This window comes from Acanthochromis polyacanthus, chromosome 3, assembly GCF_021347895.1.
Source record: "Acanthochromis polyacanthus isolate Apoly-LR-REF ecotype Palm Island chromosome 3, KAUST_Apoly_ChrSc, whole genome shotgun sequence".
NCBI classification, from domain to species: domain Eukaryota; kingdom Metazoa; phylum Chordata; class Actinopteri; family Pomacentridae; genus Acanthochromis; species Acanthochromis polyacanthus.
Window position 1 is genome coordinate 7,958,948 of NC_067115.1, and position 15,906 is coordinate 7,974,853.

Below are 15,906 nucleotides of genomic sequence, written 5' to 3' on the forward strand. Positions count from 1 at the left end.
ATTTCTGACTACCCTATATGGGAGAATGAAAAGCCTTGGTGGAGTACTGCACTCTGAGTGCTTTTCATATTTTTTTTAAAGTGCTTTTTGCCTCAGTATACAATGTTTTGTGTGAATTTTCTCTGAATTTCTACAGTAGAGATTAACAGCAGAGTTAGCATAGAGACTCAATAGACGTGTTCATGGGAAACACAGTACACTGTAATAAAACTACTGTGAGAGCTAATCTAGCTAGCAGTTAGGAAAATGGTTGCTCCAAAGAGGCAGTTTCTTTTTCAAGTGTGTAGTCAGACTTAAAACAAACATTTTAACTGATTTGTGTTCATTTTGTGGTGATTTGATGATGATCAAGAGGTGGAACTACAAAGTTAGCATGGCCAATGAGACTTAATTAGCGGTTAGCAAAATGGCCGCTCCAAAAAGCTAATTTCAATGTTGCTTTACATTGTATCGATTAAAAAAAAAGTATGATGTCTACAATATATTATCGGAAAGTGCTTTTTGCCTCAAGAGACAATGCTTTGTATAACTTTTTGGTTACCAAATCTCTGCAGTGGAGATGGAGAGCACAAACTTAGCATGAACCCTGAAGACACAACAGAGAGCACATCCTTTAGTTTTGACATTAAACGGATTTAAAACAATAAGAACTCGATATGAAGTGTGATTGATGTAGAAATTCGTTCAATGTGAAGCACAATTTATTCGTTTTTGTTGGTGTCAGAGTTACAGATTATTTTCACCGGGAGGGTTTCGGTCACCGTGTGCGCGCGCCCACCGCCGCTCGCGCGCCCCGTTCCGTTCAGCACACGGACGCATCCATGGAGAGCTCGTGCAGCCGTCCGCCGCCTCACCGCCTCCAAATACCGCGTTTCAACATGACATAAGAGGACCGGAGCGGCACCGACACCACAGGCTCGCAAGGCTTCAGCCGCTTTCCGCCCCGCTGCATCCCGGCGGCACCGACTCACAACTTTTTACTCCCCGTCCTGCACTTTTTCCTCCAACCGGGAGACCAGCCCGGTCGGTTTCGCTCTCTGGGAATTAACGGAGGTCGCTGGGGTGTTTTTTTCCCCTCTTTTTTCCCCCTCCTACTTCTTCGGGGATCCGCATGGATGTGTCAGCGGCAGAGGGGATGTCTCCGCCGGGTGTCCGACTCCGGAACGGAGCCGCGCAAGTGATGCCGAACCAGAAGAAGGTCAGAGCGCGGCGGAAAAGGCGAAAGGAGCTGGTTCTGGTCCAGATCTGCTGGTTCGGCGGCTTGCTGCTGCTCGTTAAGGGGGTTTCCTGCTTAGCGGAAAATTCAGGTGAGGATTGAATCTCCGGGATGCCGGTGAGGGGAGCTGAAGTCTCGCAGCACGGAGCCCGTTTGTTCCGTTACTGTACGTGTTTGTGTTTTTACCAGCTGTTTTATCCCAATAAAGACACCAACAGTCATTTTAATACCGCAGCTGCACTGAGAAAACCTGGAAACACTCAGAATGTGGCTCACCTCAGTCATTATGGCGCTGTCTTTATATTAAATTAATCATACTTAAAGTGAAATTTCAATAAAATAGCATACAAGTCGAGGAACACAGAGTTTTTTTTAAATAAAAAGTAAAATGCAGCTTAAAATTTAGGTCGTAGCAGTAAAATACGTAGAAAATGACTAGAAAAATGTGCAAATGTGCAAGAAAGATAAAAACACAAATATGGAAGCTAGATAGGTAGATTTTAAGTGTTTCTGCAAAAGGGAATTGAGGTTTTGCCTTAAAGAGTACTGTTTATATCATTAATTCATCTCTAAGCCGTACAGTGGGAGTTTCCACCAGTTTGAGGTGATAATGTTCCCACTGGGTGTCAGAGGAGCGTGAAGGTGCCATACAGCAGCTTAAGTGGGTTTCATGTAGGTAATAACATCAAAATGAATGGAAACCAAATAGAAAATACACATTAATGTGTGCAAATGGAAGTGTCCTCAGTGCCCTAATGTTAAATTTACTCTTTGTGCAAAAGAAAACAGTATGATTTTTAAGTTTTGCTCTCTTTCTGCAGCTATCCTAGCCACTGTTTTCAGAAATCCGCATGATGCATCAAATTAATTGAATATTTGTATTGTTTACAGGCTCCTATACATGCAGTTAAGGGGAGTTTTTCCCAGTTTGAAGTGAAAATGTTGGGTGTCAGAGAAGTGTAGAGGTGTCATACGGTGACTTAGTCTGAGATTTGAGCTATAAAGGGCTGCTATGAAATTACAATAAAACAGCATAAAACTGTTAGTTACAGTATCCAAATATGTATAAAGTGAAGAGATGATTGTGTAAACATGTAAGGTAAAGTCGCAATATACACAAATGTGCAAAAATTTAAATGTGAAAAGGAGATTAACAGTAATTGATAAATTAACCCTAATGTGTAAAAGTAAACCATAGGAGGAAAAATGTTTTGTTTTACTTTGCTATGTAAGCTTTATTTACTTCAGTTGTAGTAGACTTGGCTGCTGTTCCCAAACATCTGCACAGTATATTTTTTTTAATTGTTCATATCTTTAATAGACTCCTAATGCCTATAGTTAAAAAGAAGTTTCCCCCAGTTGGGGGTCAGAGGAGCATGAAGGTGTCATACAGTGGCCTATAATAAGAAGTCATGTGAGATTTAACTGCAGGAAACTATGGAGGACTACAGTGAAATTCCATTTAAACAATGTAAAGTTAGAAAAAGAGCATAAAGATGTCGTTAACGATATAAAAAAACAATGAAAGCAAATGGAAAACGGTGCAAATGTGAAAGGTTGAGTCAAAAGATGCAGAAAAGTGCAATGATGGGAGCAGTTGAACAGTAATTTAAGGGGAAATGAACCCTAATATGCAAAGTTAAACCAAAGTGAGTTTAAATTTGGATCTTTCTTCAGGTGTTTTTCAGTAAACCTAGAAATTGTTCACTTGAGAAAGTCAATAATAGCATAATATGCAAAAAAAAAAAAGCTTTATATCACAGATTCATGTCAAAACCAAACAGTTAATGGGAAGAGAAATGCTTCCCATTGGGTCATACAGTGGTCTCACACATTGTGAGGTAGAATCACAACATGCAGTGATAAGCAAAAATGACAATATGCAAAGCAGATTAACTATAACTTAACCCTTTGTGCAAAAGTAGCGTATGGGTATTTTAAGTTTTGCTCAGTTTTTGTTCAGTTATTTTTACTCAGCCAAGCCACTATTCTCAAGCATCAGCATAGTATACCAAAAATGTGTGTTTATATCATTAACAGACTTCTAATGCATGCAATTAAAGGAAGTTCCCACCAGTTTTAATACTTCTTATGGGGTGCCAGAGGGAAATGAAGGTGTCATACACTGGCCTATAATTTGAATTCATCTGAGATCTATCTGTGGGGAACTGCGGAGGACTGCACTGAAATTGCAATCAAGCAATGCATAGTTCGACAAAGTGGAAACAAACATGTGAAACAGAGCCTAAAATGCTAGCTAATATTCATAAAATACACAGAAAGTGATTGGAAAAATGTGCAATGTAGAATCACAATATTCACTTAAGTGCAAAAATCTAAGCACGCAATACAGATTAATTTCAGTTTAACGATCAATTAACCCTAATGTGCAAAGATAAACACTATAAATTGAAGTCCTGCTCTCTTTCTTCAGTTATTTTACTGTAAGTTAGCTACTTTTTCCAAACATTAGCACAATATACTCAAAAAGTGTGTGTTTACGCCACAGATTCATGAGAAGAGAGTAAAACAGAACCTAAATTGTAGGTGATAATACCAAAATACACAGAAAATGAACAGAAAAAGATCACACTGTAGCCTATAATGGGGGAATTCACCTGAGCTCTCTCTGTGGGAAACTGTTCAGGGCTGCAGAGGGATGTTCAGGTGTTTTCGATGCAGAATGTTGAAATCAGGGCATCAAGCCCCAGAGTGCAGGCTGACACCTCTCCAGGTTACTCCAACTTTTTTTCTTAATGCTGTACTGATGCGTGTGTTAAATAAGGTGAAATGCAGCTTCATAAATACCTGCAGAAACAGCAAACATTTGCCCCACTTTGGCTCAACGTCTACATGTTTCTCCGTCTGTTTCCCCCCCAACAACATCCAACTTGATGTCTGAGTCAGCGTCAGCTAAAGCGAGACGTATTTATCACTTTCCACGGACAGAAGGTCTGCATGAATATTCATACGCTCATGATTTGTGCATCATCAGTGAGACTCCATCTCTCCTCCCCGCTGCGTATCCTGGATACGTGGAAATGCAACAGTACTGCTCACAAATTAGAGACGAGCGCCGGGCGACACGTTTAATGCATTTCCCTTGTCCCCATTGTGTTCTTGTTAACTCTTAATCAGCCCGCTGGAATATCAATTAAAGTTGATTATTTATGATGCGCCTAATGAAGTTCTGCTAAGTGGAGCGGGATGCTGCGGAACTTCCTCCTCATTAATCATTCCCACACTCCTCTTCTTGGAAGACAGCGAAAGATGGGAGCAGCGTTGCATCGCCAAACCACCACCAACACCACCAGCGCTGCTGCTGCTGTGTGGCGGCGTGGCCAAGGTGAAGCTAGGTGAGAAGTTCAGCCGTGCCCTGAGGACTACTGAATAGCTGGGCTTTTTAATTCCATTTGAATCCCTCTCTCAGGCCAGACTTGTGGTTGGCAGGGTGGAAAGGGCAGCGAGCTCCTGCTGGGCTCTGTGAAGTATGAAATGAATTCATTGGTGTTGCTGCTTTCTTGAAGAATGTGCAGATGTAGCCACAGTGGGAGCCCCACTTTGTGTGCCGTTTGTTTTGGAAAATCATGAAATTCCCCTTCAATGTATGAATATGGGGGGAGGGAGGGAACTCACCAAACTGACACATCTGTGCAGCGCCCCTCCAGCTGTTTACCACCGCGGCATTACATAAAGAATCAAACTTTAATGTGACAAGGAAGACAAGCCGGTACATTAAAAATATAACAAATCGCTCGACACGCACCGTACTATCTGCAACATCCCTGCAAAACAAACGGTATAAAAGCACACAGTGAGGATCTGAAACTCTGAGACTTTCATGCAAACCTCAAAATGATCAGAAAATTTGAGTATTTAGAAACATTTTAGAGGCTCTAACATGTAAACTGAAGAAGAAATATTAGAGATTCTGTACTTCTGAAGCTGATTAGTGGCATTATTTCCTTGTAGCAGCGTTCAGATGACGCTCAGCTGGATTTAATTGACTCATCAGACGTTTTTTCAGCTAAATCAACCTTCAGACAATGTTTACCTGTTAGAAACATGACTTTACCTGAACTTTCCAGTAGAACTTTGCTTACTAGATTGTGATAGTGGGAAATGTGGCATCAGGTGAAACGTCAGATTGTGATTCTTACCAAAAAGCAACTTTCTCAGTGTCACATCATGGCTGAGCTAAAAGTTTCTAAGGAGGCAGTTCATGGAGCTCTGAAACACTTTGTGGAAACTGGACCAGTTTTACCAAAGGTATGAAAAGTGACAAGACCGTCGCCATCATTCACCACTGAATTGTGATCACTGAGAGACAAAAATGCTGCTGGGTCATTTCTTTTCAAATCAGATTTTTTGAACAATGTCTGTTCAACCATCTATGATCTACCTGAAATTCCAATAGCATAAAATATAGGTAGTTATAAATGTATCTGTGAAGTTTTAGCTTGATAGATACAATTACAAAAAAAGTAATTTACTTGTGTACCTAATTTCAGCCTGTTTGACCAAAAAGGTCAGGAACGAATGAAGGGTTCGGAAGCAGAGTGGTCTAACCCACTTTCTGTAGATTCTGAGGAAAATGGATTCAAAGTTTTGTGTTTTTGAGAATGTTCTTCTAACAGTCAAAGCTCCACTGTAACACTGCAGTTTTTATCTAGACCATAAAATATTACAGAAATTATATAAAACTCTGTTCGGATTTTCTGTGGGTTAGACGACTCTGCTTCTAAAACTAAAAATATGCTTGTGTAAAACGAGTAGTTATATGTGATGAGTTATTTGCAAACTCCAGAACTCCAGCAATAGTTTTGTTTTTGCAGTGCAAGTTGTCTTACCTGCTCAATTGGTTATGAAAGTTCAACAAAATTAACTTTTTGTCATTTTTATAACCAAGTATTTCATATTAAAAAGTTTTGTCAATGTTTACTTTTGTTTTATTCTGACATGCAGCATGCATATATCTCCTGTAGGCTTCTGAATTATCATTTTTTATTAACTTTTTTGTGGGACTTTTCCTGGCTGATTTTTAAAGCATATTTTAACTCACCCCTAATTAAAGATTATTTGATCTGCTTGTCCAATAGTGTAGTTTCTGAATCAATGACATGATGAGAAATTCTAGTGAAAATTTCAGGTTTTTATCTTTCATAGTTCTTGAGATATTGTTCAAACACCCGGCAGTTTACAAAAACTAAATCCCACAAATACTGTTTTATCTATCTATCTATCTATCTATCTATCTATCTATCTATCTATCTATCTATCTATCTATCTATCTATCTATCTATCTATCTATCTATCTATCTATCTACAGCTTATGATTAAAACGTAGAGATGGTCGAGCAGACGGCCGCCGATGATCTGAAATGAAATAACCCAGGTTAACATAGGAAGACCAGTGACAGTGGATCAGACCTACTGTGAAACAAGCTGCTGGGAAGGTTCAACTCTGGAGAGGTTGGGACACCTGCAGAGAATCGACTCCATCCTGATGGAGAAGTTAGTTCTTCAGAGACCTGCCTTACACTCTGGTTTGCATCTCTGTGGAAAAGATTCACACTGCAGCTGGATAGTGAGCCCAAACCATACAGCTCGACTGCTTCTGTCTTTAAAACCAAAAGAGGAGATACTCTGACATTCATGCACAGTTTTCAGTAAAGCTGTTTAGCTACTGTTTTTATTTGTGAGGGAAAATTTTTGGACCCCGCAGTGTAAAGGAACTAAAAAGGTCCAGCTCACACTGAATGGTGAATGTTTCTTTGCTCCTTGAGAAGCCTGTCTGAAAACAAATGACATACAGTAAGTCATTCCAATAAAGAGTCAGTTTGTATTCAGACTAGGTATTGATGTCTTTGGTCACTGCCAACCAGAATGTGTGTTTTAGTGTGAAAAACTCAAAGTCGTCACTGAAGGCTTTGTTTGACTCCAAGAGGATTTTGGTCTGTTCAAGAAGAAAGTTTAGAATAATGACAGAAATGTGGTGACATCTCTGTTTGTAACTGAGTTTGTTCCTTGAAATAGCATCTCCCAGCGATTGAAACAAAGCTTTGACAAGAAAAAACTAAATGTATCTCTGAACGGAAATATTACGGAAAATTTACCTGACCGAATTTTAAGGTCAGATGTGAAGTTTTTCAAAAATTCATTAAAATATCGTTTTCCTTTGCAATGGACTTCCTGCAGAGAGGGCACCTCAACAAAAACAAAGGAAAAATCACCAGCACCAAAATAAGAAAAACGGGGAATAAAAATAGCAGTTACATTTTTAACCAGTTCTATTAATTCAGGTTCAATTTACTTGAGCATAATAGCCATTGTTGTTTAAAAAATGGCCTGAAATAAGAAAAAAATCTATATATTTCTGCAAAATACAGTAACACAGACTCATTGACTTTACTGTAGACTGATTGATTTGGTTTCATGTTGTGCATATAAAACCCAAAAGGCCCATTTTGTGCTCGACAAACCTGTGCAGTGCATTTAAAGCTGCATTGCTAATATTGGTGTTGACTAACTTACAGTCTTCTTCTGTCCTGTATTTTCTGGTGCTTTGCCAGGACTCACACACTATCTTAATGCATGATGGTGGATGTTTCTGGAGTTTAGGAACTATCAGTTCTGGTGGAATTGTTGCAGCTTGAAAAGTTGAACTTTTCTCAACTTTCCACTGGAAGCGACAGACCCACAATTCAGTTCAGTAATGCATGATATCTCCCCGATCAAAGTGAACAAGAAGCGAGAAGGTTGAAGCATAAAATACATACATGAGTCCTGCCTTGCTGTGTTACTGCCTCCTCGTGTGCATTAGATGAACAAAACAGGGACCAAACTCGTAAAACATTCAGAGCTTCAACTCACATTTACAAACTAAACATTCAGAATATGACAAGACATGGAAGTAGGGAGCTAATGTCAGTCTCCTGCTGAAAACACATCGACCTAAACCTCACTTTGCAAAATCAACATTTTGTCCTTGTTTTCATGTTTTGTTTATTTTTTTCCCCAGCTTTCCGATGCCCTTCCTTTGGGGCTCATAGTGTCGGCATATGTTCAAATCCAACTGATTTGTTTCGCAGCACTATTTTGCCACAACTTCGCTCACGTGCAGCTGTTGTTTACAGTATAGCATTCTGTGATATGACTCAAACTGACATCACACAGTTTGACACACATGGAGACCAACAGTACACATGCAGTGTGACATGCAAGCAGCTTGCAAAGTTTCAGCAGAGTCACCTTTCACTTGTTCTCTGTAACATCACTCAGCTTCAGACTCAACATTTTGCGTGTCAAAGTGTTGCATCCAGACAAAGGTGTAGGTTTTAATACCAACATTAAAGTTGCCCAAGGAGATTTTGAGCATCAAAAGCTTAATTTTCTGCATTGTTGTGATTTTATTTGCACAGATTTGTGCAGTTTGTCAGTTTATTGTGAAAATTTCTTTATAAACTTGAAGGAAAGCACAAGAATTTTGTGTATGAAACAAACATAGGTGTGGGTTTCATGTGAATACTGCAGGCAACGCAATAAAGTTGCCTCAGGAAATATTTATTTTCTGCATTCTGGTGAATCATTTTGCATCAGTTTCTGACTTTTCTGTATCCATTTGTGGTGGAAGCATTCTTATTTATATGATGGAAAACACAAAATTCTGTTATCTGATCTGCCTCTGTCTGCAGCACCGTTTTGTTTATTAGTAACGTCATAGTGGTTTATGAAGTTTGTTTCGTTCATTTTGTTACTAGGGGTGGACTAATGCTTCCCCTCCAGAAATCTACACCTGTGTGATATAATAATAAACAGAATATGAAATAACATGACACTGAGTAACTAGTGTAGTTCTACTGCTAAAACACATCTACAGCTCCATGACATTTTGAACATCAAAAATGTCATTTTCTTTGTCTTTGGTTTCTTTTTTGCATCAGTTCATAGTGGAGATGTCCTGATTTATGTGAAGGAAAATGCAAAATTCATAGCCTAGCCGCGCTAGACAACCCACGGCAACGAATTTAATTCTCTGCCAGGGTGGGTCTAGTTACCCTTGGTAAGCCTCGAGGTTGGATGCTCCTAAAACTGGCCGGACCAATCACCATGAAGTGTAGAGTCAGAAGGCGGGCGTAACTAAGTGACGACAGAGGCGCGACGATTCTGACAGAAACAACCGGCGCACAATAAACAGTTATCTTTCGACTCGGCTTTGGCCACAGCCCTTAAAGATTTGAAGCTAAAATTCAGCTTGAAAGATAAACAAAGGACGGCACTGAAGTGTTTCATTGAGAAGAAAGACGTATTTGGACTTATGCCGACGGGATATGGCAAATCCTTAATACACACGTGGACAAAATTGTTGGTACCCCTCAGTTAAAGAAGGAAAAACCCACAATTCTCACTGAAATCACTTGAAACTCACAAAAGTAACAATAAATAAAAATTTATTGAAAATTAAATAATCAAAATCAGCCATCACTTTTGAATTGTTGATTAACATAATTATTTAAAAAAACAAACTAATGAAATAGGGCTGGACAAAAATGATGGTACCCATAACTTAATATTTTGTTGCACAACCTTTTGAGGCAATCACTGCAATTAAACGATTTCTGTATTTGTCAATGAGCGTTCTGCAGCTGTCAACAGGTATTTTGGCCCACTCCTCATGAGCAAACAGCTCCAGTTGTCTCAGGTTTGATGGGTGTCTTCTCCAAATGGCATGTTTCAGCTCCTTCCACATATGTTCAATGGGATTCAGATCTGGGCTCATAGAAGGCCACTTTAGAATAGTCCAACGCTTTTCTCTCAGCCATTCTTGGGTGTTTTTGGCTGTGTGTTTTGGATCGTTGTCCTGTTGGAAGACCCATGACCTGCGACTGAGACCAAGCTTTCTGACACTAGGCAGCACATTTCTCTCCAGAATGCCTTGATAGTCTTCAGATTTCATCGTACCTTGCACACTTTCAAGACACCCTGTGCCAGATGCAGCAAAGCAGCCCCAAAACATTACTGAGCCTCCTCCATGTTTCACCGTAGGGACAGTGTTCTTTTCTTCGTATGCTTGGTTTTTGAGTCTATGAACATAGAGTTGATGTGCCTTACCAAAAAGCTCCAGTTTGGTCTCATCTGTCCAAAGGACATTCTCCCAGAAGCTTTGTGGCTTGTCAACATGCATTTTTGCAAATTCCAGTCTCGCTTTTTTATGAGTTTTTTTCAGCAGTGGTGTCCTCCTTGGTCGTCTCCCATGAAGTCCACTTTGGCTCAAACGACGACGAATGGTGCGATCTGACACTGATGTACCTTGGCCTTGGAGTTCACCTTTAATTTCTTTGGAGGTTGCTCTGGGCTCTTTGGATACAATTCCAACGATCCGTCTCTTCAATTTGTCATCAATTTTCCTCTTGCGGCCACGTCCAGGGAGGTTGGCTACTATCCCGTGGGTCTTGAACTTCTGAATAATATGAGCCACTGTTGTCACAGGAGCTTCAAGCTGTTTAGAGATGGTCTTATAGCCTTTACCTTTAAGATGTTTGTCTATAATTTTTTTTCGGATGTCCTGGGACAATTCTCTCCTTCGCTTTCTGTTGTCCATGTTCAGTGTGGTACACACCTTTTCACCAAACAGCAGGGTGACTACTTGTCTCCCTTTAAATAGGCAGACTGACTGATTATGAGTTTGGAAACACCTGTGATGTCAATTAAATGACACACCTGAGTTAATCATGTCACTCTGGTCAAATAGTTTTCAATCTTTTATAGAGGTACCATCATTTTTGTCCAGGCCTGTTTCATTAGTTTGTTTTTTTAAATAATTATGTTAATCAACAATTCAAAAGTAATGGCTGTTTTTGATTATTTAATTTTCAATAAATTTTTATTTATTGTTACTTTTGTGAGTTTCAAGTGATTTCAGTGAGAATTGTGGGTTTTTCCTTCTTTAACTGAGGGGTACCAACAATTTTGTCCACGTGTGTATACCAGTTGGCTCTGCTGGTTGGGAAGCTAATGGGACTTAGCCACAATCCGCCGGCGCTCTAGGAACTCCGTCAGCCTATTCGTTGTGCTGATTGGTTGTATACCTACCCAATTGCTGCAGAGTGATTTGAAAGACAACCTTTTAGCCCGCCTCCCTCCCTGTCGAGCGGCCCTAGACCCTTGTGCCTTCAGAAACATGGGGCTAGCGCGGCTAGGCTACAAAATTCAGGCACTTAATTTAAAATGGAAAATGGAATATGTATGCCTGCGACCCTAGTGAGGATAAAGCGGTGTATAGAGAATGGATGGATGGACTATGTATGCATCGAGTCATGTTTTCTGCAAAGGGTACAGTTGTTGTATGAGCTCATAATTCATACTTTGAGAGTAAAAAAACAGCCCACTATTGAAGAAAATGACCTTCCCCTCTGTCGGAGGCATTGTTTTAATGTTATATTTTTTATAGTTTTAATGTGTTATTCTGGGTGGACAGATGCTGCCCCCAGAAATCTACGTATGTGCAAAAATCGGAACATGACGTTAAGATGAAATGAAAATACGTAATGTAATTCATGGCAGTTCTTAAAGTCTTCTTTCATGCTATGTTTCGAGGTTACAAATGCCACTAAAATCCACGCCTGTGAATCCAGATGTTGTAACTGCACTGAAACATTCTCCGATTCTCTTGTTTTCTGTGACAAACCAGGTTTTGAGGTCTCTGGCCACAGCAGCGAGCAGCAGCAGGAGAGCTGGGCAGGAAGGAGGCTGCTGCAGGAGATGGACAACAGCAGCCTGGAGGAGCTGGAGAGCGAGGAGGAGCCTAAGAATTGCACTGCTCCAGGTAGGACGGAGATAAGATGAAAGAAAGAGGACATTCGAGCATCCTTCCACTCCCTGATGGGAAAAATAAGGAACCAAAGTGGGGAACAAATCATCCTCACCCCACATGTGCTGTCTCTCCTTTCTGGTTCCCTCCTGTTTTTTCCTCCCGATGTGGGGTAACCCAGTTTGTGAGGTCAGATGATTTCCCAGCAGCCGCTGACATTCTGACTGCCTCAGCGGTTTTCACACTCTGCCTCCATCACATTTTTTTAAGGATCCTGCAGGTTTCAATCTCACTCCTTCCTTGTCTCGCACTAGAAAAAAATCTCTCTTCGTCTCTGCTTCCTCTTTGTCTCCATCACGTTTTCCCCCCTCTCCACCGTCTCTCAGAAATAATATCTCTGTTTCCATGGCGACCTTTTATCATGTGTTTGATGCGCACATGATTGCTTTGTTTGTAAAGTTTTACATCGTTAAAGGAGATCAGCCACTTGTGGTTGACTTCCAGATTTAAAACCGTCGCTTCTCGGGTGGATTCTCAGCTATTTTTAGAAGCAGATGGAAGGAGATGCGATGCTCGTCACTGTTATGAGTGATGTGGAGGGAGGTGACATTTGTCTCTTTTACCTTGAGCTTGGCCTTCCCTCCGAGGGAGTGGCCGTCCTCTCACGAGCTCATTAAGCAAAATGGCCATCATCAATCTCTTTCCTCACCCTCCCAAGGTCGCTGCTGTCATCTATAAAGGGAGCTCAAGTCAGAGTTCAACTCATTCTCTTCCTCCTGCTTATTATACACTAGCTGCTCTTTCCTCCGCGCGCTGCTAATTTTAAAACACAAACCCCGGCGGCTTCAGCCCCAACTAGCCTCGCGAGGACAGCAGAGTTTTTGCTAAATAACCTCTATTTTCTGAAAGTCTTGGCCCGCTCTGGTGATTTTTGCTTGTAGGAGACACATAAAACATACTCTGGTGGGGAGTGACTTTGAGAGCAAAGAATAATTTTCTTTAATAAAGGATTTGTGAAGCCAAGGAAGAAGGAGCAGTTGGTATGATGTGTTTAGGGTTTTACCTATTAAACGGCAAGGGATAGTGAAAAAACAAAGGTTTAAACAGCATAGAATCATATACATTTCTTCAGTGCCAGTGGAGGTAGTAGTGTTCCCTTTATGATGCAAGGTTAACGTGGAATATTCCTACATCACGCATGAGACTGCAGTTTGTGTCCCAGCTCACACCTGCTGTAACGTTCTCTCATTAATCTAATCCTAACCAGACCTTATGAGGTGAGATCAAAAAGTTCTGTGCCTACAAAAAAGCAAAAACTGAACTTGATTTAAATTCAAAGTAGTCTCCTTGTGCAGCGCTACTCTGCTCTCAGTGTTCCTGCAACAGTTGTAGTGGAAGCTGGAAGTCCCACTGAGGTTAAATGAAAAAAATCTACATAAATCAAAGACTGTACTGTTGATTTAGATTTAAAGTAGTCTCCTCGTACAGCGATGCTCTGCTCCCCAGTGCTCCTGCAACGCTTGCAATAGACACTGGAAGGTCTTTCTGTTAGCACAATTTGAGACACAAGCTTCTTTTGCTGTGTAAAAATTGTAACCTTTCAACTGGAATTTCATTTTGGGGATGATGAGCAAATCCCAGGGAGCCATATCTGGCCAAAGAGCTTTGGCGTAATGGTGCATGCCACAGGTCAGGCATTTTGCGCCGATTCTTTGACTTTAAAAGCCTCAGGACGTTCCCGTTGAACCCTGCTTTGACAGACCAAACCTGAAAGATAAATTCGTGGTGCACATGTCTGTTAATGTTGAAGGCAATGACATGCGTGCTGCTGGTCGCGCTCCTAACCTGACACGTCAAACAGTCATCTCCACTGAAGATTTGGTCTCTGGGTTGCAGCCGTAATCAGTGGTGATTATCCTCAACGTGAAAGTTGATTCAGTTTGACGGCCTGTTGTGAAATCACAAATGCACACTTACAAAATGTTCATAACAGGACTTCCAGGGAGTATTTCAATTTGTGGCAGGAGCACTCAGAGCAGTGTAAAAAATTATAGCGGCCAACTTAAATCAGGTAGAGTTTTTGCTTTAGCGTTAGAAGTCCGAGGTCACATCTCGCGAGGAGGAGCTTCAACAAGACAGATGTAGCAAACACAGTGTTGATATTAATGAGAGAAATAATAGTCAAGTGTACGACAAGAGTGTGCAGCCATGCTAACGGCTGCTAACAGAATGTCATTCTACACATTCAAATCCGATGCTTCTTTCTGTTTTTACTGTTTTGGTGCTCATGATGGTGTCATTTTGGCCAATTTTTCAGTGACACACGTAGAATAAAGTAGACATCCATTCTGTATACACCGCTTTATCCTCACTAGGGTCGCGGGGGAGCTGGAGCCTATCCCAGCTGACTTGTGTGAAGGCAGGGGACACCCTGGACAGGTCACCAGTCTGTCACAGGGCTACATGTACAGACAAACAATCACGCTCACATTCACACCTACGGACAATTTAGAGTAACCAATTAACCTCAGCATAATTTTGGACTGTGAGAGGAAGCCGGAGTGCCCAGAGAAAACCCACACATGCACAGGGAGAACATGCATACTCCATGCAGAAAGATCCCAGGCCCACCCTGGGATTTGAACCAGGGATCTTCTTGCTGCAAGGCGAAAGTGATAACCACTACGGCACTGTGCAGCCCCATAAAGTAGACATGTGGAATAAATTTGGTTATTGTTTCTGACAGAACTGCATGTCTTACTTGAAAATCTGATTGTTCCTTTTGTTTGTACAGTTTCTGGCTCTGATGATTGGTGTAGTTTATGTTTAACTGGTGAGTTTTGTGGTTCAGAGGGTTCACTTCTCTCACCTGGCTAAAGATGTGATTGACTAGTTGTGTGTGATGACGTTGTAGTTTTGTGTTCGGCGGATGAGGATCCCCAACCTGAGCTCTGTGTTCTGGTCGGATGCTGCACCACACACTGATTGTTGCCTGAAATTAGAGTCCTGCTGATTGAAAGTCGAGTCAGAGAGCAAGAGAGGTCTTCTTTTGCAAATTTTTCCCCTCACAGCAATGAATGACACGAGCCATCACACTCGTCATTATGTCTCCCCCCATGATTTTAGTTGTGAGGATCCTGCTGCTTCTGTTGATTTCGGATGCTTGTTCATTCCCCCCTCTTTGTCATTTTGCAGTCAAGAGATAAAAGAGAGGAAGCTTAGGCAGCAACTGGGGTTGGGACTCATTTGTCGCTTTCAGTGATTATTCTCCTGTCTTCTGTTCTTTTACAAAATATCAGGTTTCCCAGCCTAGAAAAGGTGAATTTCTGTGTTTGTGTGCAGCAAATACAAGCAATCTTATAAAAATATAAAAATAAAATGCTTCTCTGCCCGGCTATTGAACATGAGTTGTTCATTTTCGTGACTCTGCTGCACAAACATCCAAGGCCACGTTTGACTTGAACACCTCACGCTTTTAGTGGAAAAAGAGAAAAATTCATTACCTCTGAAGATGCCTGAGCAGTGGGTGGATTCTATTGCTTTTTACCACAAAACCTGCCCGGGGCGTTTGGAACGTTTGTTTTTTTTTTTTTTTTAATTACCAAAATTCTACAATTTATCAGAACAAGAAACTGTAAAGACAGAAAGAATTGTTGGGTTTTGCTGAACTTTCTGACCATCCTAGTGTTTGGTAATCACATTCCAACAAGTGGTTTAATGATTATTTCCAAGTATGTAGGAGATATGTATGTATTATATGTATAAATAAGTAAAATATTATGTATATGTATATATGTAATTGTAAATACATTTTTTGCACTGTTATTTTACTGTTTTTCCCTGTTTTGTTAAATTACAGATGTGATCTTCTAAAATAAAA

At 40.7% G+C, this 15,906-nt stretch overlaps 1 protein-coding gene across 1 annotated transcript in view; it reads left to right on the plus strand.

Annotated features, from left to right (window-relative positions):
• The first annotated feature begins 771 nt into the window (after nt 1-771).
• Nucleotides 772-15,906, plus strand: part of LOC110967485 (sodium/potassium/calcium exchanger 3) — a 71,023-nt gene continuing 55,888 nt past the window's right edge. Inside the window, exons 1-2 of the mRNA XM_022217112.2 lie at nt 772-1,307; nt 11,907-12,041. Of these exons, the coding sequence (XP_022072804.2) occupies nt 1,112-1,307; nt 11,907-12,041 (331 nt within the window). The 5' untranslated portion in view covers nt 772-1,111. The remainder of the gene's footprint in view (nt 1,308-11,906; nt 12,042-15,906) is intronic.